The 27,566-nt window shown below is 45.0% G+C and overlaps 1 protein-coding gene across 1 annotated transcript; it reads left to right on the top strand.

The window, feature by feature from the left end:
• Window positions 1–1,424: 1,424 nt before the first annotated feature.
• PPTC7 (protein phosphatase targeting COQ7) lies at window positions 1,425–20,041 on the top strand. Its single transcript, XM_056859761.1, has 6 exons — window positions 1,425–1,637; window positions 8,875–9,054; window positions 13,560–13,758; window positions 15,665–15,788; window positions 18,683–18,812; window positions 19,746–20,041. Exons 1-6 carry the CDS (start codon window positions 1,436–1,438, stop codon window positions 19,802–19,804), a joined length of 894 nt encoding a protein of 297 aa, XP_056715739.1. The 5' UTR covers window positions 1,425–1,435; the 3' UTR covers window positions 19,805–20,041.
• The last annotated feature ends 7,525 nt before the right edge of the window (window positions 20,042–27,566 follow it).

The following is a 27,566-nucleotide window of genomic DNA, read 5'->3' as shown; positions in this document are numbered from 1 at the left end:
TTTTCCACCTACTGGTGTTACAGGGAGGCGTCGCCTTCCCATGAGGGGAAACGCAAAACTTCTGAAGGGCGCTTCCCGTTTGCTCGTATGGCAACAGCAGACCCGCCAGCGGGGGTGCTCAGCGAGCCTTTCCTACTTTCTCCGGCAAGGTGACCTGGAGAAGCCGCATGGTCTTCCCGGATCCAGTACTACAACTCCCAGCGTGCCAAGCCCTTCCCACCGCCTTAAGAAAAAACAAAACAAAACAACCTTGCCGGCGCTGCTGCATGCCGGGAGCCGCAGCCTGTCGCGTGCCTCATTGGAACACCGGCAGGCGCTATTTCCCCCCTCCCCAAAGGAAGAGAGGTTATGCAAATGAGGCGAGCGCGCGCAGCCAATCGGCGCCGAGGAGCCCTTGTCTTGTGTCGTCGGCGAAGGCCGGCGTGAAGGCCCGGATGTGAGGGGGGACGGGCAGGCGGGCTGACAACCGGCGGCGAGGCGAGGCGGAGTTGACCTCGCTCGTGGTCTCTTGTTCACCCGGGGGAGCCGCCTCAGCCGGGGCCCGGAGCACGCGAGGGGGGGGGCGGGGACGATGGCGGCGGCGGAGGAGCCCGGGCGCTGGGGGCGGGCGAGACGCCGGCTGTGACCGAGCCGAGGCCCTGAGGGGAGTTTGGCGCTGAGGAGGCGAAGGGGGAGGGGGGGCGCCTCGCGGGGGGGCGGGGCCTGACCGGAGGGGGCGGGGCCGCGCCGGCCCCCGGCTTGGGGGGGGGCGCGACCCCTGCCTCTGAGGGCAGCGCCAGTCTGGGCCGCGCCGGCACGCCGAGACCTTGCGAGGAGCCGAGCCGCCCTTCGCGAGGCCGCCTGGTGGAGGAGGCCCTTTTGGCCGCCCGGGTTGACCCCCCTCTCGCCCCCCCCCCAATCCGGAGAGGTGAGCCCGGGCCTGCTGCTGCCGCCTCCGGGGACTCGGCTGTGGGGCAAGGGCCGCGTGGGGCGAGCGGCAGCGCCTCGGTGTAGAAGGGGAGGCCCGGGCGCGCTCGATCCAAGCGGGCAGCGGGAACCAAGACCGCGCGGGGGGGGGCGGCGAAGAGGGCCGCCGTCGCCTCTCTGCGTGTGAGGCAGCCCGGAAACCCCAGGACCGGGCAGCAGAAGCTGTTTGTGTGGACGGGGCGAGCGAGAGTTTGGAAAGGGAAGGAAGGGCTTTCGGCGCCTCAAGGTCACCCTCCTTCCCTCCCTCCCTCCCTCCCTCCGGGGGCGAAGGCTCGAGCGCGGCGGCGGCGGCGGCCCTCCTCCGCCTGCGGAGGTAGGGGGCGCCCCCCCCCCCCGGCGAGGCGCGCTGGGTCTCGGCGTGGCCCTGGTGGTGCAGCGCGGGCTGCTGCGGTGGCTCCGAGGGCGCGTCCGCCCCCCGTTCCCCTCCCTGCAGGCGGCCGGCGGCGACGGCGGCTGGGCTCCCCACGCCATGTTCTCGGTGCTCTCCTACGGCCGGCTGGTCGCGCGGGCCGTGCTGGGCAGCCTGTCGCAGACGGACTCCCGCGACTACAGCCTGGTGACGGCCAGCTGCGGCTTCGGCAAGGACTTCCGCAAGGGCATCCTGAAGAAGGGCGTGTGCTACGGCGACGACGCCTGCTTCGTGGCCCGGCACCGGTCGGCCGATGTGCTGGGTGAGTGCCTGGAGGGGGGCCCCTAGCCTGCCCTCCTGCCCCCTTGCGCGCTTGCGTGTCGTGAAGGGGTTGCCCCCATTTAGAAACTGCTTTGTAATCTAGAGTCGGGTTTTTTTTTTTTATATGCCGACTTTCTCCACCACTTAAGGGAGACTCAAACCAGCTTACAATCACGGTCCCCTCCCCACAACAGACCACCCTGTGAGGTAGGTGGGGCTGAGAGAGCTGTGACTAGCCCAAGGTCACTCAGCTGGCTTCATGTGGAGGAGTGGGGAAACCAACCCAGCTCTCCAGATTAGCCTCCGCCGCTCATGTGGAGGAGTGGGGAATCAAACCTGGTTCTCCAGATCAGAGTCCACCGCTCCAAACCACCATTCTTAACCACTACACCACGCTAGCTCTCTAGGGCGAAGGATGCAGGGTAAGGGGGCGAGGTAGATTCTTTTCAGTTTCCCCAGACAGTTCATGTCCCACACAGGCTTGATCCAGTCCAGGGTAAGCGTCATTTTGTGTCACTAAGCTTGTTAGTGGCTGGGGCCTGTCTCTGGTTAGCACACTTGCAATGCCTCAGCTCAGGGGTGCCCGTGTTAAAAAGGCAGTATTGTGTGCAGTCCGACCTTTTTTAAGCCACTTAGACCTTTAATGACATAAAATGCATCATTGATAACTTAGCATAAAACAGTGTACTATTTGGCATATCGATGCAGTTATGCTTTTTAGTTTTCTACAAGCAAAAATATAAATATACCCAGTTCTTGACTGAGAGCTGTAAACTGCTATTCCTTATAGTACTTTAGCACATGTATCTTTTTGCCACCTGAGAGGTAGAGGAAAATGTTGAAATTAGAAAATGCATTTTGCAGTAATCAAAGTGTATTTTTTGGACAGAAAAAGTTTCATACAGTTGCACTATGACTACCAACATGTTTGGACATCAACAAACTTGTGAACATTGCAAGTAGTAACATGTTTTCAGACACACTGTTGCCAAAACTGTTCATATGTAAATAATACAACATCTGTGAAAATATGTTGCAAGTGTCTACATTAAACAGGAATTGTCATTGTCTAATGCTGTACATTGTCTTACCAAGAAAAAATTCCATGCTGCATGTTTCGCACGATTAAAACCATGTCCTAAAAAGTATTTCACTCATTCCAGAAGAAAGGTCCCCCTCCAGGGTTTCCTGAGGTTTCCTAATTTTTCTTCTGGCAAAACTGAAATAATGTCACAGGCAGGATTCCCCTGCCCCCCCCCCCTCATGTCTCTAAGGAACAGACACTTCCTGCCTTCGGGGCACCTGTTGTCTTTGTCACGTACAAAGCAAAGTGACATTGAGAACGGTTTCAGATGTAAAATTGCACTTCCCACACCCAGTTTACCTTGGCTCGTGGGGCTTGCTGTAGATCTAAGTGCTGTGTCAGATGTCAAAAAGGGAAAGACCTTCGCAGTGTAGGCCCTTTGTGGGCTGTGTGGCCTTTGAAATAACTTCTCAAGGTGAACCTGAGGACAAGCGTGTGTGGCTTCATGCTATGAATTTATCTCATTGGACATTTGTTTGTGTTTGAGCTTGGGAAGTGGGCTTTACCACTAAGACTTTGCTCTGGTATCTATTGAAACTGTGTTGAAGTTTACACTGGAGAGACCACTTCCGTACGCCACTGCTGTAGTCATAGTTTTGAGGAGTGGTGGAAAATATTATCGCACTGATTTCTTTATACGGGACATTGCATTCTTTTCCATCTTTGTTCTTGAGTCATAACTCTCAAATCAAATACAGCTCTTGAGGTGCCATGTGTTTAAATGTGGCCCAAACTATTTGTTCTTAAGATCAGTGTAGTTAGGAAGGGAATGGCCGGTAGAGTTTTATCGTTTCCCTCTGCACTGGGACTGAAAAGGAAAAGGTGGTGAACAGAGTTCACATCAACGAGCTGGCTGGGGTGCGTATTCCTTTGCACTCTGAAGTGAATCGCAGTGCTTGCAGGACTAGATGCTGCCATAAAATCACGCTATGGTGCAAGCACCCTTGTAGCGTCCCTGAGGCACCTTTCTCCCGATGATCATTAACTAGAGGCATGAAGATAAATTTTAATTTTGATGCATTAAGAGCCATTTATTCACTCTGAATTTAATCTCTGTGGCTTAATGTCTGGCTGCTGCTTTCTTTTGATTCTACAGTCTAAACTATAGGAGAGAAGGCAAGATTTCTCTGCTCACTGTTAAATTTTAAGGCATTGAACTGAGAATTTCAGTTCTCTACATTATCCTATATCTTGTCTTACCTTCATGCATTCTGAGTTTGATAATCATATTAAGAGCTAGTGTGGTGTAGTGGGACTAGGATCTGGGAGACACAGGTTCGAATCCCCACTTGTGCCATGGAAACTTGCTGGGGAAACCTTGGGCCAGTCACACACTCTCAGCCTAAGCTACCTTACAGGGTTGTTCTGAGGATAAAATTAAGGAGAGAATGATGTAAGCTGCTTTGGATCCTTACTAGGCAGAAAGGTCTGCTCTTTTCCTTAAGATTTGCATCTCTTCAAACCCTTTTTTGTCTTTCTCTGTTGTGAGCAGCTTGGCGTTATTAGACTTTTTATAAGTAAAGATTCAAATGTGTTTAGCCAAGGAATGAGCCTTAAGCGTGTTTCACTTTTCCTTCTGATTTGTTTTTTTGTATTAGTCATTCAAAGCCATGAGTGTGCCAAGTGGTTTGATAGACAAGTTCTAAACCTCCCATTTGTGAGCCTCTGTGGGTTGGATGTGGGTGTGGAGTGGCCACATGAGCCTCTCCCATGCAGTGCAAAGAATTTGCATGGGTACTTGGCATCAGTCTAAGTTCAGAGTCTATCCCTGTTTGACCAGCATTTAGAAAAAAGCTACACATGACTTTTATGTGTTGAGTAATAACTAACGTTTGAGAAATGTGTCTTGTGAAGAAGTGAGAGCCTGTAGAAGGGTGGGTGTGCCGATCCTGGCACTCTGACAGGAGGGGGCAAACCACGCTCGCTTGTTGGAGCTGCCCTGGGAGGCAATTCAGGGGAGGGGGAAGGAGTGGAAATATGGCAGGAGAGACCAGATGGAGAGAGAGAAGGGGCTCAACTAGACAGACAAGAGGTACCTGTTGAGAAGGGGAAAGAACGGATAGAACAGAAGGGAGGAACACAGGGGGTTAATAAGAAGACAGCCGGAAGGCAACCAGAAAGAGTTACTAAGGAAAGTGTGACGATACAGCACCTGGGGAAGGGAAAGACGGTAACAGACGTTAATTGGTGGGTGGGGCAGAGCTTGCAAGGAAGAGGTTAAAAGAGACAGACGGAATGCTTGCCGAGGGAGAGACGGGTCAAGGAGATGACTGTGGACGTTAACAGTTTACCTCCAAGGAGACCACGAGTGATTGGTGAGACGAGCTGTCTCAGCAACTCGGAAGTCTGAGGCAAAGCAAGAAGCAGCCGAGAGCAGGTTGGTGGCAGGGGCGAACAAAGCAGGGGACGAACCCTAAGTGTCAGGAATAGGGGACAGACACGGACCAGCCGGCAGGACAACAGGTGAGCCATCACAGTGGGTGTATGGTCACATTCTTATTTAAGTGCATTCACAGTTGACAGCGCTGGTAATGTACTGAGAAGTGGCAGCCAACTTATGGTGACCCCCTTAAGGTTTTCAAGGCAAAAGATTTTTTATAAATTGTGAAACTCCCTGCCCCAGGATGTGGTGATGGCTGCCAGCTTGCAAGGCTTTACGAGGGGAGTGCACATGTTCATGGAGAATAGGGTTATCCATGACTACTAGTCAAAATGAATACTAGTCATGATGCATACCTATTCTCGCTAGTATCAGAGGAGCATGCCTATTATATTAGGTGCTATGGAACATGCAGGACAATGCTGCTGCAGTCATCTTGTTTGTGAGCTTCCTAGAGGCACCTGGTTAACCACTGTGTGAACAGACTGCTAGACTTGATGTGCCTTGGTGTGATCCAGCATGGCTTTTCTTATGTAAGATGTTCAGAGGTGGTTTGCCATTGCCTGCCTCTGCATAGTAACCCTCAGGTTAGCATGCACGCATAGTATACGCAAATTCAGGCTGCCTGGGTTTTCCTCAGTCCTATTTTTATAACTGTAATGTTAAATTCTGTGGTGGGTGCCCAAGAAGGATGACATTCCAAACTTTTTAGTCATTGTAAAGGCAAGAAAATGGCATTATAGAAAATGGCCAACCTGAGAAATCAGCAGTGGCTGAACATGGACTGACACAAAGAGGACACAGGGTCTTATTCCAAGACACTGAAAGACTAAACAATTCTACCAACTATTTTGTCAAATTGCACAGAGAAGCCATTGAAATTCATAAACATCAGCACAACTTTAACAGAAAAGAAGAGAGTTTAAGAATGAATAAGGCTTGGCTTCCTGTCCTGAAAACCTCCAGACTAACAAAGACTACAGTCCACAATAGCCATGCAGATTAGCCTTGGATTTCACACACTAACAGATCATTTCAGGATACAATGGTTCCATATTAACATACCACACCCTCATTAGCACATTATCTTGATACTTACAGGACAATGATTAGCACATTACCTTTGATACTTTTTGCAGGACAATGATTCAGCTCAAACCCAACCCCTTTCTGACTATATATTACTCTTCCTACACACTTGACACAGAGACACTGACCTTCAGTGTTACTCCTCTGAAGATGCCTGCCACAGCTGCTGGCGAAATGTCAGGAAAGAAAATATCAAGACCACGGTCACACAGCCCGGATAACCTACAAGAACCAATGAACTCTGACCGTGAAAGCCTTCGACAAGCAGTTCTGCATTCATTTTCTGCTATATCCAAAGGGCTCTTGGCAGGTTATAATATGGCTGTGATGAAAAGTTTTAATGGGCAGGAAAGTTGTGGCCGCAGAGAGGACTCAGTCTAGAGCCCGGTGACCTTCCCACATGCAGGAATATGCTGCTTCTCTAGCATTGCTGGTGATCTATAAAACATGTTCATGATCCTGATCTACCAATTAACCATCCCTACAGAAGGCTCTTGACCTCTTCTTGGCCTCTTAGGCCAAGAGAACAACTTGCCCAAGGCCACATAGCAAACCACTGGGCACTTTCTTCCAAGCGGTCAGTGCAGGTCTGAAAACCCCCACAAGTGTTGCTGGCTTTGCTTGCCAACTGCAAAAGTAGACAGCCTTTTGGACCCAAGTGCTAAATGAAACCTAACAGCTACCTGTAAAGATACGGGTGTGCTGACAACCGGAGGGGGGTGGTGGTGGTGGTGCTGGCCTTGGAGTTTGCCTCCATTTGAGGAAATGCATTGGTAACAATGGCTTTTGCTCTTTGGAGAGATGGCGGCAACAGCATTGTGCATGCGGCTGGCCACTTCCCCTCCCCAGCTCCCAGTCTGAGAGCACTGTGAAGCAATGCTGCATGTCTGTGCAGGACTGCTCATTGGGGTGTCTTATCTTTCCTGCTTCACTGCTAAATACTCCTCGGCCCAAGTCCTCAGTGCATTTTAGCCCAATGTCTGCCTTGTGCCTGGCCCACAGAGCTTCTCCTCTTGGATGTTTTTATCCTTACTGTTTCTGCAAAGAAATGGTGTCTTCATTCACCTTACAGGTTATGTATACTTGTTTTTTTTATAACCATAGATAGAGAAACCAGAGGGGAACTCTAGCACTGACCTCAGCATCTGGTTGAGCGGCTTTATGTGCATTTCCTGAAGAAGCAAGCAAAGGTGTTTCTTGGGGCTCAAGACTGAGTTGTTTTTTGTTCTTCTGTTACCAGAGTTGATAGCAATAATGTTTGCCTTCCGTGTATTATATATAGGCTTTAGGAAAAAAGGCCATCTAAATGATTGTGCCTTATTTTTGGTAGAAATCTGATTAATGTCTGTGGAGTCTGGCTGTAATGTGTCAACAGCCTATAGTTCGTGCCAAGGTCAGCTATAAACCCTCCATCTCTCTTTGGGCTGGCATCCCAAATGAGGGGCATTCTACGGATTAGCACATTTTACTTCATGCGCTAAATTAATTTTCACTTTTTAGACAGAGGTTAGTAGCCTTCTGTTCCAAAGGAAGTCTGTCTTCCTTAAGCAGATGCTCTCTGTGGAGAAGAGTGAGTCATCCAGCATCCTGAATCACTAGCATGATCTTCTCTTGTTCCCTAAAATACTAAATTATGACTCTTGCATGCTGCAGAACAATTCCTGGACCAAATAAAAGATGTCTTACCTTAGACGCTTCTGTAGGTAGATCTGCAGAGGCCTGATAATAAATACCTTAGAGAATATTTCGGATGCTATTGCTAATGAGACTCTGCAACGGTTCATAGGAACTCATCTGCTAAATAGCATTACTTGTTATCACACTACAAGCCGTCCTGGTGTTTTGTTCAAGTGGACAGATAGCTGCGTGCTCAACTGCAGAATTGCAGCAACCGGATTGCATCTTGTATGCATGAAAAGGACTAGCAACACTTGTTTGAAATGCCTGGCAGCACTGAAAAGCAATGTTTGTGGAACACGTTCCATGCTTCTTATTCAGGGATTATACTAAACTATGATAGGATTCTGTAGCTGTGCTGGTCAGTCATTTGGAGTGTTCTTAATGCAGACTTGCAGAATGGCCAGTTCTGCTCGTGTTTAGATGGGGCATGTTGTGCATCTGAAATGTATTTAGCATTTTCTTTGGCTTAGCATTCAGCTTCCGTTGAATGCACAGTTATGTTCTGTGAAAAGCTATAAAATTATTCTGCTAACTTGTTTGTAGCTTATGCTTCAGTGTTCAAACTTCTTTAAATTCTTTGCTTTCTTTAAGATAACCATCTCAAAGTGACGGGTTTGTAGGTAATGTGTCTCTGTTTGGGCACATCTTCCAAGGTGTATAAAAATGAGGCAGTTACTCCTGAATGATCCCCGAGGAGTAATTAATTGTGGCCGTCTTCATGAAAGCGCACCCTATACATCGACTTCAGCATAAGTGTTTCCAGGACTAATTTTATTCTAGGTTTATAATAACCCCTTATTTGTGGCTTCAGCAATTGTAAGTGATTACTTCTGTGCTTCTCACATGGATGTTGCATTGGGGAAGTAATTAGTTTAGAAAGTCTCCTTTAGGTCAGTGAGCTAAAATAGTAAGTAAAATGGCAGCAGGTTTTGCATTTTTTTTGTTTTTTTGTATCGGTATTGAAGAATCAACTACCATTATTCAATTTTTTTTTTGGTTTTTTAGGCGTAGCAGATGGTGTTGGCGGCTGGCGAGACTATGGAGTTGACCCTTCTCAGTTCTCAGGGACTCTGATGCGCACTTGTGAACGCCTAGTGAAGGAAGGACGGTTTGTCCCGAGCAACCCGATTGGGATTCTCACCACAAGCTATTGTGAGCTGCTGCAGAACAAAGTACCTTTGCTTGGTAAGAGCCAACAGGCCTCTCCTTTCTCCAGTAATAACTGGGTGTGTATTGTCAGCCTGCCGCACCAGTACTGTTCACTGTAGGGTGGTGGGTTTAGAGCATGAGCTGGAATGGGAGTGATTTTCCTCCATGAACGTCTCCTCTCTGGACTCAGGCAGGCCATCATGTTATTGACCTCTCTTGCAGGGTTGATATTGATCTGTTAAATAAAGTGTTACTAAGAGAACCTGATGAAGCATGTTGAACACTTTCATCCCCAAGCATTATAGAGATGTCATTTTGGGGCATTGGTGGGTTTGCTTGGAATGATTCCTGAGAGAACCATTCTTGCCTGATACTTCCTCTCCAAAATGCTACATTTTTGCTCCCCCCAAAAAAAGAATTAGCCATTGACTTGCACCTTTTGACTAATTTTTTTTTTTAAAAAAAACCTGTTTTTAGTGTGGTTGCTGATTTGGGCAGATATCTGTTTTTACATTTTTATTCTGTCCTGGTGCCTTATAAAAGGTACACGTTATTTATTTCTTATATTCCTTACTAATAGTACAAATAAAGCTCAAAGCATTGGCAGCGGCAGAAGCAGTTCTAAAGTGTGGCTATTTGGGCAAGTGAGTCCGGAGCCGGCAGTCCCACTACTCCCTTGAACAGGTTTTGCCCCAGGGCTACTTTTGAATCACCTCAGCGCCCTGGAATTGCCTCTGTTCATCTTCATGGCATGAAAAATTATTTATGGTGCTGGTCAGAGCAGGGTTGGTTGCCTTTGGTGTTGGTTCCTTTTGGAAGAAGGGAGGCTGCTGGGGCTCCTTGGAGCAGAACGCTGCGTCTCGATGACGCTGAGAACCAGCAGTGCTAAAGGAAACTAGTAACCTTTTGCCCACTAAGCCCAACTGACTGCCTGGCACACACCCCTCTCACCTGATCTTGGTGCGTGTGCCAGGAGGTCTCTTTAAATATGCAAGATATATTTAGCCCGGCTCTGCTGAGCTCAGGAGGCATCGGTCCTTTTTCATTACACACCTAAAGAACGGCCGTCAGCTGTAGAGTTTGCCGTCAGACCTTGCTGGAACTGCTGTGTCTTAATTATACTGCTGCTGTTTTTGTGGAAAAATCGCTAACAAAAGTGTGGGCTGCCTTGGTGGCCTCTTGTCAAGGCTTCTGGCCAGCTCAGTTTGACCTTTCCTCATCCTCAAGAGAAGCACAAGCCCTCCACATGCATTTCTAGGAACAAGGCAATGCTGGAGCAGGAGTGTTTGTGACCCCCCCCCCCCGATTTCCTGTAGATTTTCTCCCTTTTCCTGAGAGCATTGCTTGGAAGGCTGATGCCAGAGCCAGTGCATTGACATGACCTGCTGGTTTCCAGTGTCTGGTGTTTAAAAGCTGTGGCTGGCAGGGATGTGTCCACAGAGTGCTGCTTTTACCATCCAGCTTTCCATTGAGCTAAGCCCAGCTCAGTCCTGGGAGTAAGTGAATTAAAGTGGACTGGATTAGGACATTTTCAATCAGAAAATTACAAAGTGTTTTATTCAGGGAATGACAAAAAGAAAAGAAACGGAGTTGCTTTAATAGTGAGGCAAGATGTAGCAAAGGCAGTCAGGAGCTATAATGCAAAGTCTGACCGAATAATATCAATCAGACCTCAGGGAAAGCCTATCAACATAAGCATCATTCAAGTTTATGCCCCAACTACAGATGCTGATGAGGAAGAAATTGAAATTTTTTATGCCAGTGTTCAGGAAGAAATTGATCACACACCTAAACAAGATATGCTGATAATCATAGGTGATTGGAACATAAAAGTAGGAAACAAAGCAGAATCAAATGTTGTTGGCAGATTTGGGCTAGGAGCACGGAATGAAGCAGGAGAACTCCTCGAAAAGTTCTGTGAAGACAACAATCTGTTCATTGCAAACACATGTTTCAGGCAACCAAATAGACGATTGTATACATGGACATCACCAGACTGCCAGTATAGAAATCAAATAGATTATATAATTGGAAGCAGAAGATGGAGAAGCTCTATTCTCTCGGCCAAAACAAGACCAGGAGCTGACTGCGGTACAGATCATGAATTGTTAATATCGAAAATCAAGATAAAGCTTAAGAAAAACACCAAAACATTCATAGCACCAAAATACAATCTAAGCAATATTCCGGAAGAGTTTAAAGACCATGTAAGGAACATATTTGCATTACTGAGTTCAAGTGAATGTAAACCTGAAGAACTATGGGTGGAAACTAGAGATATTATCAAGGAAGAATGTGCAAAGACTATTCCTGTAGCCAAAAGAAAAGAAAAACCTTGATGGATGTCTGAGGAAACTCTTAAAATTGCCAGAGATAGACGAGAAGAACTACACAGAAGAGATGAAAGGATAAAAGATTCTTTCCAAGAAGAATCTTTTGAAGAAGAACCTACAGTTTTAGAAAGTGAAGTGAAAGCTGCAACGAGAGCAATTGGGAGAAACAAATCACCAGGAGCAGATGGGATATCAATAGAGCCTAATCCAAGCCACAGAAACCGAGTCCATCAAAACCTTGACAAGAATATGCCAACAGATATGGAAAACAAAACAATGGCCCACAGACCCATGCAAGTAAAGTGATGCTCAAAATCTTACAGCAAAGGCTGTTACCATGTATGGAACGAGAAATGCCTGGTGTTCAAGCTGGTTTCAGAAAAGGAAGAGGCGCTAGAGATCATATTGCAAATATACGCTGGTTACTGGAGCATACGAGAGAATTTCAGAAGAAAATCAGCTTGTGTTTCATAGATTACAGCAAAGCTTTTGACTGTGTGGATCATGAAAAGCTATGGCTGGTTTTAAAGGAAATGGGTGTGCCACTACATCCGATCATTTTGATGCGCAGCCTGTACTCTGGACAAGAGGCCACAATTAGAACAGAATATGGAGAAACGAAATGGTTTCCAATTGGCAAAAGTGTCAGACAAGGATGTATTTTATCTCCCGATCTCTTCAATCTATATGCAGAACATATAATTAGGAAAGCTGGATTAGATTTAGATGAAGGTGGAGTGAAAATTGGAGGGAGGAACATTAATAATTTGAGATATGCTGATGACAATACATTATTGGCAGAAAATAGTGAAGATTTGAAACGACTACTGCTGAAAGTTAAAAGAGAAAGTGCCAAAGCAGGACTACAGCTGAACATCAAGAAAACAAAAGTAATGACTACAGGAGAATCACACAACTTTAAGGTTGACAATGAGGAAATTGAAATTGTTGGAAGACTTTCTATTCCTTGGGTCCACCATCAACGAAAAGGGAGACTGCAGCCAAGAAATCAGAAGGAGATTGAGACTGGGAAGGGCAGCCATGAAGGAGCTAGAAAATATTTTGAAGTGTAAGGATGTATCACTGGCCACCAAGACTAGATTAATTCATGCCATCGTATTCCCTATTACTATGTATGGGTGTGAAAGCTGGACAGTGAAGAAAGCTGATAGGAAGAAAATAAATTCCTTTGAAATGTGGTGTTGGAGGAGAGTGTTACGGATTCCGTGGACGTCCAAAAAAACAAATCCGCGGGTTATAGATCAAATCAAGCCTGAACTGACCCTAGAAGCTAAAATGACTAAACTGAGGCTGTCGTATTTTGGTCACGCCATGAGACGACAAGAGTCACTTAAAAAGACAGTCATGCTAGGAAAAGTTGAGGGCAGCAGGAAAAGAGGAAGACCCAACAAGAGATGGATTGACTCAATGGAAGCCACAGCCTTCAATTTGCAAGATCTGAGCAAGGCTGTCAAAGATAGGACATTTTGGAGAACTTTCATTCATAAGGTTGCCATGAGTCGGAAGCGACTTGACGGCACTTAACACACACACACACACACAAGGCCAGATGTGCCTGACTCTAAAGTTTGTATGTTGTCACATTCCCAGGTGGGAAGAAAGGCAAGATATAATGTTTACTTTTTGAAGCCAGGGTTCTTTGCACATACAACTGAAATGAACACTGCTTTTTGAGTGCCCAGTGTTCCAGGCTCACAAATAATAGTGCCTAAGGGATTAGTTTAAAAATAGCTGGTGCTCTGAGTTGTAACTGGCAGCAGAACCTTGTTTGGTGCCTGTTCACTGGCAATATCTCACTGAAGTGTACTTTCTATCTTGCTTGCTCCAAAAGATGCGCCTCTCAAGAGCTGTGCTCTGATTACACCTCTTTGCAACTCAGACTTGAATGCTGTGGCTTTGTGATTCTCACACAATTTTACCCTTGATGGATAAAATGAAATCTAGCCATGAAACTGCCATATGCCGGTTTTTAATGAACGACTCTATCCCTGAAGTCACTTTAAAGGTGGCAGAGTTTTTGACGGAGGTTGTCAAGTCTAGGATTAAAGCTTAAATCATATCTATATGGGAAATGTATGGAATGAGAATTCTTGTGTACCGTCTATGCTATATTTCTGAGAATATTCCAATAAAGGTCATTTGATTTGATTCTCACACCCTAACCAATAGTTTAAATCTTGCTTCCAGGGAGCAGCACTGCTTGCATTGTAGTTTTAGACCGGACGAGTCATCGTTTACATACGGCAAACTTAGGGGATTCAGGCTTTTTGGTAGTCAGAGGTGGGGAAGTAGTCCATCGGTCTGACGAACAGCAGCACTACTTCAACACGCCGTTCCAGCTGTCCATAGCACCCCCTGAAGCTGAAGGGGTCGTCTTCAGTGACAGGTAAGAAGAGACTTTGCATCAATGCTGGAACTCTTTGCCCGGGCAAAGGGCCATTGCCATTTGGGCAGTTGTAAAGGAAATTCTCACATGCAGGGGAGCATAACTCCACTGGTGGGTATTCCAGAACTCTTGCCTGGTGTGTTTTCACATTCCTTTCCTGAAAGCGGTGAAGTGAAGGTTCTCATTTTATTCACACAGCATGAATGTAAGTTGCTTTTCCAGAAAAGAGCTGCAGGACTTGATGATTTAGCAGTGGGACTCTGGGTGAGGAGGACTCCTTGTCCAGCACCGTCTTCCCAAAGGAGTGGTTTGGAAGTTCATAATAATCCTCCTTTCTAGTGCAGTAAGGAGTTGAAGGGTGTAACTGCACGGAAAATTCTGTGTTGCTTGCAGTATGGCTTTCATTATAGAGATGGAACTGTGCCTGTTCGTGAGTCAAGCATAGAGCAGACCAAGCCGCGCCTAGAAATCCTTGCCTGGCTCTTAAGTGTGCTTGGGTATAGTGACTCGCCATGCTAGCATTTTCTTACCTTGGTGCCCAGAACAAAAATTTCATTGTGGTAAGCCTTTGAGTCAAGGCCATTCAAGTGGATTTTCTCCTTTTTTGCTGGCCCACTTTTTGGGAGGTGCCCTGATCCTTCATGGGAGGGTGTCCTGCCTATGGACTTCTCCTTGTCTGCAATTCTTGCACCTCCAGGAGCAAATGCAGCATGCAGAAGATGGCCTTTTCAGAGACTACCCTTCACTTCTTCATTTCAGCGTTTGTCAAGGCCTCAGATACATGTGAATATTTCTCTTACTGAATTGGTACTTGTTTGCCAAACAAGTCTAGTATGGTGAGTTCCTTGCCATTGGAAGGTGCCATGGAAAAATATTTATTAAGCTATTTATTATAAATAAAAAATATTTATTAAGTTTGGGTCGAAACAAGTCCTATCCCATTTTCAAACTATATGCAGGATGCCTGCTTGCATAGCCTGGGTGAAGTACATCCACTTTGGGGCTATTGTGCCCCTGCAGTAAGATGCCGGTGGAGGTGCAGAGAGGGTTGTCTTCAGCTGTACACACAGAGGATAACGTTTGCTCCTTGGGCTCTGTGAGTTGGTCATCATGTGGAGGCTGTCCTGTGGTAGTAGAGAGCCTCACCTTGGAACTCAGCTAACTTTCCATACTCATACTTGCCAGAAATTGTTAGTCTTTAAGGTGCTACTGGACTCCTATTCTTTCTATACTCAGGGGATGAGGTAGCAAGTGCTTGAAGAGCACAGAGGAGCATGTGACTGCAGATTGTATTAAAAGCTTCCAGCAGTGCCCAATCAAAGCAAGCAAAACTCCCATTTGGCGGAACACCAAGCTCTGAGATGGGAATGCTGGAAAAGCACAGTCTGTCCAATGGGAACTAGACCCGTTAAAGGCAAGCTAGCAAAAGACACTGAAGCAACATCCTTCCCTCCAGAGAAAAGACTTCTGGTTTCTCTCTAGTCAAGGCAGTAGCACCAAAAACTGCAGTGCAAGCAGAACAGTTTGGGTGCAGAATTACTGCAGAGGGTTCCTTTTAGGTTTGACATTAAGAGTATGAAAGAGCTACCCCGGCTTGTTGTGTTAAATAAACAGCCTTTTCAACAATGCCGTTCTGCTTGTCTTCGTATACTCAAGAAGTCCAAGGGTGATAAAAGACATGGATTTCCCTGCTCCCACCCCCCACTAACGCCTAAAGCTCTTAACATATTATCCGTCAGGTAAGCCTATGATGCTATCCGTATGAACACAATCTATTGTGTTGGCTTTTTGGGTTTTACTTTTGCACCAACATGACTGTAAACAACTTGCTATCTCCATGTCCCAGGTTGAACTTTGGCCTAGGATGGTTCAAAGACACAGATGTTCATTATCTTTGTTTTTGCAGCCCAGATGCTGCCGACAGTACAACATTTGACGTCCAGCTAGGAGACATCATCCTGACGGCCACGGATGGGCTTTTCGACAACATGCCTGACTATATGATCCTCCAGGAGCTGAAGAAGCTGAAGGTAAATCATGTTCCCAAGGCACGTTTCAATCTAGTTTGTCTAGTTTCAGGCCGGGTCTACGTACCTGAGTCAGTGCTGGTGGCCTTAGTCAATGATCTCTGTCTGAACCAGGGCTGTGCCTCTTTGTTGCTGTTACTGGACTTATCAGCCTCCTTTGATAATGTGGACCTTGCCACTTGGTTGAGATGTTTGGAAGTAGAAGTAGGGGTTTTGGAAGTAGAAGTTGGGATTAAGGCACGTGCTTTGGATTTCATAGAATTATAGAGTTGGAAGGGACCACCAGGGTCATCTAGTCCAACCCCCTGCACAATGCAAGAAATTCACAACTATCTCCCCCCCAACACCCCCAGTGACCCCTACTCCATGCCTAGAAGATGGCCAAGATGCCTTCATGATCTGCCTAAGGTCATAGAATCTGCATTGCTTGCAGATAGCCATCCATTTACTTAAATCCATCCTTATGGGCAGGACTCAGAGGGTTGCTGTTGGAGACCAGTTGTCACTGGTGTGGGGTTCCTTAAGGCTCAGTCCTGTCCTCCATGCCATTCAGTCTCTATGAAAAGCCCTTACGGGAAATCATTCATGGTTTTGGAGTAGGCTGATGAAACTCAGCACTATATTTCTTTATCCAGAAAGCCTGGTGATACAGTAGAGGCCCTGAACCAGTCCCTGGTGATGCCGTCATGGTTCCGAATGCATCCCTGACTGTTGTGATTGAATGGTTAGGGGTGAACACGTTGAAAATGAATCCTGACAAGAGAGACAGTGTAGGCTGGGAAAGCGGAAGTTCTGAAGGACATTGTCCACTTCTGATGGGGTCCAGCTGTCTGTTCAGAGCCATGGGGTTAGCCTGGATCCAGCTTTATTGCTGGAGAAGCAAGCTAATACAGCCGCAAAAAAGGTGTTCTTTTAGCTGCACTTAAGTTTTGTGGCCTTCGACAGTTTTTCGTTTGCACTAGTTCTGTAATCTGAGTTTTGCTGCATTGCTTGTTGGAGGGTCTTCGCTATCTGGCGGAATTGCTTTTTGTATTTTTCAATCTGAATGGCTTTTCATATTTTTACTCAGTTTTTTTCAGTTTCATATTTTTACTCAGTTTTTTTCATATTTTTCATATTTTCATTTTCATATTTTTTAATCTGTGAGAAAGGTGGACTGTAAATGAAGTTGCTAATAAGGCCATTTAATAAGTCCATGGCAGAGGCAAGATTTGAACCAGAGACTTCCTGGTGTATGTATCTATTCACATTTTAAGCCTGCCTTTTGTCCAAGGAGCTCAGAGTAGTATCTGGGGTCCTTTCCTCCTCAATTTTATCCTCACAATAACTCCGTGAGGCAGAAGCTCGGACCTGGATCTCCCCAGACCTAGGCCAGGCTCATTATGTGTAATGTGCCTTGAGTCTCTGGAGAAAGGTGGACTATAAATAACATAAATAAAATTAAAAAACACTGACCACTGTACCACTCTGGCGGACCCTGTAACTCAGTGTGCTGGCCACTAGGTGGCACTAGCTGGAGAGGGAGAGCAAAAGGCATCTGGCTGCCTCTTTCAGGTGCCAGCGACTGAACAGTTGAACTCAAGCTCCAGTGAGTGTGAAAGGGTTACATAGAAGCACGTCTTAGGAACTGACTGGTGCCAGAAGTGCAGGCTCTGCATCCTGGCAGCCCCGATTTCTTGAGAATGACTGGAAGGCAACTTTCTTGACCCTCCCGAACCTTTTGAGGGTGTTCAGTGCCAATGAGCCATCCATGTGAAGTGGGTACAGAAGGAAATGGGCTCTTCAGTCATGCTGGTTTGATGGTGGGATACCTTGGCTCTGTGGGCCTATCAAGGACCTTTTTGCCATTTTCCCTTTGGGCTTCTTACTTGATCCTCATCTGCTTTTGGTTGGATCTCTCTCTCTCTCTCTCTTTTTTTTTTTGCCAGAGCTAGGGTTGCCAAGGATGATGAACTATGTGGCAAAGGGGTTTCCAAGGGACAGCTAGGAATCTGTTCCTTCTTTCCCCATAGCAGCTGCCTCCTTGGGTGTGCCCTATGTGAGACCCGTGGTCTCCACTGTTCTGGTGCTGGTAGTGGGAATGAAGGGCTGTGTGTCAGGGAGAAGCGTGTATAGAAGACACCATTTGACTGAGGGGGAGCCCATATAAATTGCAAATGTACATGGAATTGGGCACCACCCACAGGTGAATTTAGAATTGGCAGTAGAGAGGGGTGCATCTTGTGCAGAGGACAACAGCTGTAGTTTAAAAGAAAGAAGCAAAGCGGAGTATCCTACCAACAAAAGACCCCCTCTGAGGAGATGCTGTCATAGGAGATTTGCTGGCTTGCTGAAATGGTCAGAGTTCCTATTAAGCTAGAGATTGCATTAGGGACAAGAGGAATTTAAGAACATATCAAGGAGAGAATTTTGCTGGATGTCTGGAGTCTCCTGTGAGTGCGTATACTCTTTAAATGTTGGCTTAGTGTCTTCTTGATGTCCGTTCAACAGGGGGCACAGTAAAATAGAGCTGGGATCCAGCGTACAGTTAGAAGCTAGGGCAAACGCAAGCATGACTCCCCAGCCGCATTCCAGCAGAGCCAGAACTGCCAGGCTGTTACCAGAAGGCTTAAAAGAGGCTCTTCTAAATTGAGGGCAGCTTTTCCGACCTAACTGGTATGGCAGTGTGAGGGGCATTTTTGCCCTCTTTTATGTGGCATTCCTGAACATGTTCTCTTTCACTCAAAATTGATATTCTCTGGGTTAGACATTGTCTACTTAAATTAAAAAGGAGACTCCAGCAGTCTCTGTTCTTTATTTGTGTATCCATCTTGGACTTGTTAGTAGAATGTGAAGTAAGCAACCTTTTTATTGTGTGCATTTTCTGACAAATAATTTGTTCTGTTTTTTTTATTCAGAACTCGAATTATGAGAGCATACAACAGACAGCGAGAAGCATTGCTGAGCAAGCTCATGAACTGGCATATGATCCAAATTACATGTCTCCCTTTGCACAGTTTGCATGTGACAATGGACTGAATGTAAGAGGTAAGGTTTCTAGCCTTCCGGAGTCAAGGCGCAGTGGTGAACACCTGAAACAACAAATCTGATGCTTTGGGGGCTAATATTTGATTCCATAATACTGAAATAGCAAGTGATATCCATGTCAATTAAAATAGTGGTTTCTGCACATTTGGGGCTTCCCAGTATGTAGGGAAATATTGACTGCAAGTTTATATTTTAAAAAAAATTCTCTCCCATCTCCTGATGACTGAGCATGCTCATTGGCTTAGAATGTTGAGCAGCTGAGTCAGAGGAAGGGGGAATTGGCCTACTTGCCAATAGAATTGCGGCCTCCAGTTCATCCTGTTATTGGAGGAAAGTGTGCAGGTTACTCCTTTTTACTTAGCATAGGCCTTAATTAAATCCACTTTAATTTATCTCTTTTCCCTTTTTTGGGGGGCATTTAGCCATCTCTTTTTATTACTATTAAAAAGAGATTAAGAGGAGAGACATGAGTGTTCACCTGTTTGAATCCTTAAGAGTGTATTTAGTAGATTGAAAGGGGAGATTGGGGTGGTATTTATTCTCCCACACACACACACACAATTCCTTGTGGGCCTCCAGGTTTTTACAGGATTTTGTGAATTTCTCCTATTCTTTGTACAGCTGTCCTGGATTTCCCAATATCTGTGACCAAATATATTGGAGAACATTGAGGCTCCCCTAGAGCGGTTCTTATTTAGCAGGCTATCAATTGAATGCACTCTCACATGCCTTTCTTGATAGGGGTGAGGCACCTCCCAGCCAACTATTTGATAGTTGCACACATCTGCAACATTCCTGATATTTGTCTGTGATGAGTCTGTTAGGATTGCTTGCAAAAGATGACCTTCACTCCATTTGTTAACATGAGAAGTTTACTGACTGTGCTTTGAGCTAGCCTGTCCGATGAAAACATCTGCACGTCTTGCTTTGCAGGTGGAAAACCAGATGACATCACTGTCCTCCTTTCTATAGTAGCCGAGTACACAGACTGACAGGCTGAAATTGTTGGGTTTCTACTGACATGCGCTATTCCAGAGTTCCCGGCTTCACACATACTGTTTCCTGCTGGCAGGACGTCTGTCTTTGCAGCTGATCTCAGTGGCTATTGTGTGTTACGTCCATTGCCTGTATTAAGGTTCAGTCGGAGTCTCCGTCGAGAGCCACTACTGAGGTACATCTGCCAGCAAGAAATGAAGAATTTCAATACTTGAAGCTTGTCTTTTAAAAAATGTAGTAATTATTGCATAGTGACGGCAGGGGTGGGAGTGATAATCATGGTTGTGGTTCTGAAGAAAGCGAGCATCAAGAAGTGGGTATTCATAATTTGAAGTTAGATATACTACTGAAAATTGGAACAGCTCCTTTCTATGAGGACATATTGTATGGCTAGGATCAGCCTTCTCATCCATGAGAGGCCACAAAATTACAGCCAAGGGCTTGTGTTTATATGAACTTTTCAGAGGCTTCCAAGTGCTGTGAAGCTCTTGGCTTTTATGGTGTTAGCCCAGGAGCTTTACCTGTTACTGAATCTGAAACACAAAATTAGTTTGTGAAAACGTGTGTGAGAAAGTCACAGAGTAGGGGAGAGTGTGTGTGAAGCAGGTGGTCTGTTGTACTGATGGAAGTTCTGCATCATTTCTTCACAGGGTGTTGCTGCTGCTAGCAGGATTTTTATTTTAGAAACTACTTCTAAAAATCTTTCAGTTGAAATAAAGTTTGCAGAAAGAAGTCAGGGTGTTGAAAGGTTTGCATGCTGGCCTGTGTGAGTGGCGCTAGATCGGACTTTATGTGCTGCCGTAGTAGCTAGAGATTGTGGGGTGGTTGACACAGACAGGCATTATCTCTGGATCATCCCTTTAGGGTTTAAGGGACTTTACCGTGTCTCCAGTGCACATCTCTGCCTGGCTCCAACAGCAGTTGTCACCAACATAATGCAAAACGTGGAATGAGTGGCATTGACATTTCAGTAGCTGGTATTGAGGGTTTCCAGAATGGACTCTAATGATGTTTACAGGTATCTAATAGCCATTTTTCAATATAGCATTTCTTTTCATTTACACTCGGTCCCGTTTCTTCAGTAGCTGCAAATTCCCTTTTTTAATGCTCATGTAAAAAAATCAAAAGTGTAAAGATATATATATTTTGGTCAGTTTTTCATAATTTTTGCTGGTAGAAAAGTATTTAGAAATGAAAAGCCATGTTTTATATAGCAGTTGAATAATGTTGATGTTTAGATAATAAACTTGGCCAGTGAAGCAATCTTACCTTATTAAAAAAATGAAAAGAGGATTTTACTGCCAGGTTTATTGTATTAAAAAAATCACCTGAGTTTGAGGTTACCTCAGATTGTGTTAAATACTTTTTTGTGGTTGTACTGTATATTTGCATAATTGTGTCAAGCTTTTATTTATAATTGTGCCACATGTACCATGTACATGTCACTATTTCAGTGCATCTTTCTTCTAACAGGCATTTCATTTATCATGAGAAGGGGCTGAATCATTTGGAAGCTATTTTGTTCATCTGCCTTTCCTAAAATCAGCATAATGACCCTCCCCTAAATCACCTATAATTCCTTGTCACATTGCCTTAACCGCCCAAAACTTGACAAAGTGGAATTTTTTGGCATGGACACAGGATGGAATAAAAATAAACTCAGTGTGATAATTTTTAAAATGTGGCAAATGATAACTTTGCACAAGTTGTACCTAGGTATCTTCAACTAGAAGGAATGTATTTATACCGCAGTACTTGGCTTGTCTCCTGCTGTGCCAGAGCAGCAATTATCTCTTTACCTTGGGCTCTCTCTGCATCAAGTCTCCAGTATTCGCTGTTGCAATTCCTCACTAGAATAAAAACAAGCACTGAACAGTCACTGATTTTTCCCCCTTCCCCTTTTGGCCTTGCCCTCTCCTAGACATGGTGCCTCCAAAGAGCAGGACTGTTTTCCCTGCTTCAGAATCTTCTAGTCTTTCTGCTGCCTGAGAGGGCGGACGGCCCTCAGTTCAACGCACGAAACACCTTCTCTGGATGTTCCGGTGGTGGTGATGGGAGGGTGCCCTTCCGTCATTCACCTGGGTGGGAGAACTTGGCTCATAACTCCTTGTTGGCTGAACAGAAACTCCTGATGGGAGTTTGATTGTCAGCCTTGCTTTGCTTAGAGCAGTTTTTAGTCATTGTGTATAAAGCTCTTTGTCTCTCTCCACATTTTTTATGATGAACAAATTTGGTTTTATAAATTTGCAGATACTGTTCCCTCTTCCCCTCCCCCCACTGGACACCAAAGACCAGTACAATTTATAGCTTTTTTCCATCTGTTTTTAAAGCAATACTGTATTATAAAGAAACTAATATTTTTATTGCACGCTTTAATTTTTGTTTTTGTTTTAAGATGTGCACTCAAACATATCAGAGCCTGATTTCTTCCTATGAACTTAAGGCTGTCTGCGCACAAAATCTTTTTCACAAAAGGAAAAGGCAGGACTCGGGTACTCCTTAAGGTAACCTTTAATGCTACATGCAACACTTTCCTAGGAACTAGACTAGTGTTGTGATTTGGCACAGAGAAGACATTCCATTTTGTGTTCTCTTGAATTTTAAACAAATAGGTGGAGGCTGAGAAGAGCTAAAACTGCAGACATGCTTTGTAGAGAATCTGGAAAAAAACATGTTTGCATAGCATTATCCTACTTTGCTAATTAATGCAGTAGCAGCCACAGGAGTGACCTTCTGGGTATGCCCTGCAAGTGTGTTACCAATTTGGTAGGTATAGCTAGGCTAATGTGAAATACCCATATTAATGAAGGAGTCTGAAGTCCATGGTTCCCTGTCAATTTAGCTATCTTCGGGAGAGCTGACATATACAGCGCTCCCCTCAAGATCGGCTATTTCTGCAACAACCGAAGCAAAATAGACTTTAATAATAGGCTGCAGTTTGGGACCAGACTGTTATAGACAAAACTGCCCTGCAGTGAGCAAAAACACGGGTACTGTGATTAGAGCTGCTGTCTGGGCAGTGGGAAACCAGACACAGTCAAATTGGGCTTGTTATCTGACAAAGATAGCTGATCTAATGAGGATGCTTTTTTCTTGTTAAATGAGACTATCATTACCTGTGCTTACCTGAAAAGCATTTATGTGACTTGGATGTCTGAAGTTATCATTTGTGCAAGAATACTATCTGTAAATACATTTAATGAACTGTAAAGTTATTTAATAAATATAGTATTTATACAGTGGGTGTGTGGCTTCTTCAACGGTGATTGTTCCGCGAGCCCCAAAGTGCCCTGCTGTTCATCTTGGGTTTGCTCTGTTCTTGTAACCACCAGTCCTTGGGTTGTCTGCAGAAGACTAGTTGTGCTTGCATCACCAAGAGGGGTCTTTCCTAAGGATATAGCAGCTTCTGATAAATTAACTAAATTACATATTGCTGAAGTGGGCAATGCATGTAAGTTTATAGTATAACACCTGCATCTTCTAGTCCATATATCCACATGCAGACTCTTGGGCCAGATTCTTTCAAATTCAGCAGAAGTATAAACTGCAGTGTCCTTTCAGACATAGATGTTAGGTGAAATAGTGTTGGTCAGTATGATAATAACCTCTCCTGCCACTGACATCTGTTCACTAACTTTCAGGAATTTCTCTGCATCAAGATGATAGGGGGTTGCAAAGGAGCAGATTCCCAGTCCTTTCAGAAGGACTGTGCAACAGAAGTGCTGGGTGGATCAAGAGGATCCTTAGGATGAAGGGAGATGCTGACAAACAAAAACGAATAGCAAAAATATGTATATGACTTGCATTGAAGAAGGGAAAATGCCAACTCTTTTGTTGCAGAGGTGTACAGATGCAGTGCCAAGCTTAAGCAGGCCTTTCCCCTAACGTCCAGTGAACCACAACAATCTACCAAACCTGCATGCTTTCCTGCCTCTGTACTAGCTGGTGTGTTTGTTTCGCCACGATGGAATTTCAGTGGCAGTTCAGTGCCTATTCTCTTTCCCTGTGGGGGTTGAAGGGGGAAGTACATCTTAAAAGAAAAGCAGAGCTCATGGAGCAGCGTGTGCCTAGCTGCTCTTTGTTAGGTTGCTGTGGGCAACTGCCTGTTTCCAGGGCTGAAACAGCCAAATGTATTCTCTGCTGGATGACTGTATGCACCTCTGAAAGGAGGGGGAAGGCTTCCAATCCACTCCCATCTTGCTGCCCTCGTACTGCAAATAGCATGCTGTAATGCCTGCAGGATTAAAAAACCACAACCAACTCTTGAACAGAGTTTGGATGAATCTAGTCTCAATTTTCAATTTAAGAGGTGGTTTTGGAGGAACTGGGTCTGTCCCCCTTAGGTTCTCCAGTGGTGAAAAGTTGTCAAGCATGGCCATACGTGCTTATAAAGGCAAAACATCTATATGAAGTATATAATCTGATTGGCATGACTGACTTTATAATAAGTAGTAATACATAGTCCAGAAGCTTCTAGTAACACTCATAAAACTGTGGGGTCCAATGTTTTTAAGAAACCTAATACTAAGAGGAATTCAACTTGGCTCTATGTTGGCATTTGAATACTATTTAATGATTATCCATCACTTATTAGCAGATCAATAAGATACTTCATACCGCTAAAATGTTTGGGAAATTTGTCCATTGCCAAAATCCTCTTCAGTGTCGCTTGCTGTTGCCAAACTGTGAAATACATGAGCAATACCTTGCTCCTTGGATGAAACTGCTCCAAAGAACAAAGAATGGAACTAGGAAAAGCAATAAAAAAATTAACCACCTGCAGAGCAGCGTTAGTCAAAATCTTGTGATGCTGCCTATTAGGACCAAATCTGATACAGAGACAGGGCCATGTGTTGGAAGCAAGTCACAGTTAATTTCTATAAAACCGGGGGGGGGGGTTTAAAATGTGGTAGGGGAAGGTGGGAAGAAAGCTGAACCAGTGTGGTGTAGTGGTTAAGAGCGGTGGACTCTGATCTGGAGGACCGGGTTTGATTCCCCACTCCTCCACATGAGTGGCGGATGCTAATCTGGTGAACTGGATTTGTTTTCCCACTCCTACACATGAAGCCAGCTGGGTGACCATGGTCTAGTCACAGCTCTCTTAGAGCTCTCTCAGCCCCACCTCCCTCACAGGGTGTCTGTTGTGGGGAGGGGGAGGGGAAGGTGATTGTAAGCCAGTTTGAGTCTCCCTTAAGTGGTAGAGAAAGTCAGCATATAAAAACCAACTCCTCTTCTAATGTGCCCGTGTCTCTTTTCCCCACCTCCCTGGTAGGGATCTCTGGTATAAGGTGCCCCTGCAGGAAGCAATGCAAGATGGGGAAAGTACAAACACCATGCTGTGTGAGATGCACCATGAAGTTTAGCTTAGCTTATACATGCACATTTTGACCGAGATCTAAATAATATTACATGTATTCAAGGCTCCTTGGAAGGATTTAAATAAAACTCATGCTATATGACCTTGCTTTTGAAATGGAGGTGAGTTATTAAAGTAGTTTGGAGGAAGCTGTTGAAAGACAAACCCGACCACATCCCACTGGATATGTGTAAGCCCTTGCCTGTGGCTATAAGCGGCTCTTGGGAACTTGCCCTTCTCTGTTAGCGAAATGGCAAAGTGTAGGACCAGTTTGTTAACTCTCAACTAACCCTAAGCCGTCTCCTCTGGCAACAAAAATGTTGCATGAATTGAGGTTTCTGGAACAGAACACTTTCATTTCTACATTGCTGTTGATCTTGGCAGGGAAAACAAAGGGTATTTCGAAGCCTTTAAACAGACTAGTGCCAACGTTGCCAAGCTCTGGAGTAGATGAGGGCCTGTCTGATAAGAGCTGGAAAAGCCAGAATCAATGCTTTTGCACAGGAACAGACTATCGGGGTGGGTGGGGGCAATGTAGCAAATATATCAACAGTAATTTAATACCAAAAAAAGAAATTTGGGGGTTGATGGGGGCATTTTCTATTGGCTTCTGATGGTCTGTTGTCTTTAGCCTTTTCCCTCACCTTATCGTAATCAGGGTGAGTTGCCATAGCTTCCTCCACGGCTGCAGCATCCTCTGTTGTGGCAGGCTTTGGGTCTGTCATGTTTGCGATGGGCATGAGAATGTCCCTGTTGCTCCTCTGTAATGCAGGACTCCTAAAAAGCAAGACCTTTATCGAGCTGTTGCTTCAGTTCTGCTGTGGTCTGCGGCACTAGGAGCAGTGTATCTACTATTTCAGTCTGGCCATTCATTAAACCTGAACGTCCAGACCTCTACCAATGTTGTTTTCCTCCCTGCTGCAGTGAACATATGCGGTAACTGGATTATATACACCCTTAGGGCAAGAGATGGACGTGATGACAATTCCAGAGAGGGGACAGATTGCTCTCTGTTCCAGGTTTATCCTGCCTATGGCAAGGAAGCAGGTGCTTGCCAATGAATGTGTACGAGGTACCAGCCAGAAGACCATGATGGGTAGCCATGTTAGTCTGTCACTAGCAGTAAAAAAGAGTAAGAGTCAGGTAGCACCTTAAAGACTAACAAAATTTCTGGCAGGATATGAGCTTTCGTGAGCCACAGCTCACAGTTCTCTTACAAAGGGATTTCAAAGGGCGATTAGAGAGACTGCTGAATTACAACTAATAATGAAGCTCAAGACTGCATTTTTCCGGGACTTAATAGAGACCTGGGATTTCTGTCATTACCAATGCTGATTTCTCCACACCTACTACCCCTCTGCATGTCACACCTGATCCAATCATGCCTGCTAATGTAATTTACTTGTTTTTGATATTTACACTGCCATTGTGTGTCTAATTCACTGGTCTCCACTTTAGGATAGATGGAATCACATTCTAGCTGTATCTGAAGAAGTGAGCTTTGGCTCATGAAAGCTCATACCCTGCCAGAAATTTTGTTAGTCTTTAAGGTGCTACTGGACTCTTGCTCTTTTCTACAGCCAGAAGTCCAACATGGATCTAGGGGTGGGAGTAATAATCACATGTGTCTGAGATTTGTAGAGGTCTGTGCCAGAATTTGGTCTCTGTCATAGATATGATTGTTCAGCAATACAAAGATGTGTGTATATTCAGTCCTTGTTCTGGTTTCCTTTACCTGTATTCAGATTTCAAGACACCATAAGCTATGGATAAAGTAGGGCTTTACAGAGGTTTATCAACCACAAAACAACAGCCAACTCTAATAGGACTGAAATAGGAAGTGCTTTGGAATTTTGCTAGCATCTTCTTCCTTTCCAAACTTCCATGGAGTACATTCGAAACACACTGGCAAGGAAGTGATGGGGTCTTTTGTGTTCTGCTGCACCTGGACAGCAAGATCACAAAAACCACTCGGAAATGGTTCATGTTGACTTCTTCTGCATTCTGAGAGATAGTGTACAGTACCCCATTTAAAGTGCGAGAGTAATAGAAATTAAATGCATAATGTTGCATCTACATTCCATACAAATATAAGAAGTGTCGTATTTTAAAGTAATTAAACAGACTGCAGCTAATGGCTCCTCATTTTGTAGTTTTCACTAGAAATGCCTGCAACATGTTTATTACTGACCCCATCAGTTTAATGTATATAGAAACAGCGCTTTAAAAAAACCTAGATATCAACTCTTCTGCATACTGGGAATTGACTAAGGCTTCAGCACTGTGCATGGGTTCTTGGGAGTAAGCTCCATTGAACGAACTGGGGCTTAGTGTAACCCATGTCATTTTCTCTTTTAACATGTTATTTGATTTTCTTTAAAAAGGTTTAGCGTTTAGGGCCT

Source organism: Euleptes europaea, chromosome 13, assembly GCF_029931775.1.
Source record: "Euleptes europaea isolate rEulEur1 chromosome 13, rEulEur1.hap1, whole genome shotgun sequence".
NCBI lineage: Eukaryota > Metazoa > Chordata > Lepidosauria > Squamata > Sphaerodactylidae > Euleptes > Euleptes europaea.
This window is presented reverse-complemented; position numbering and strand designations above follow the sequence as displayed.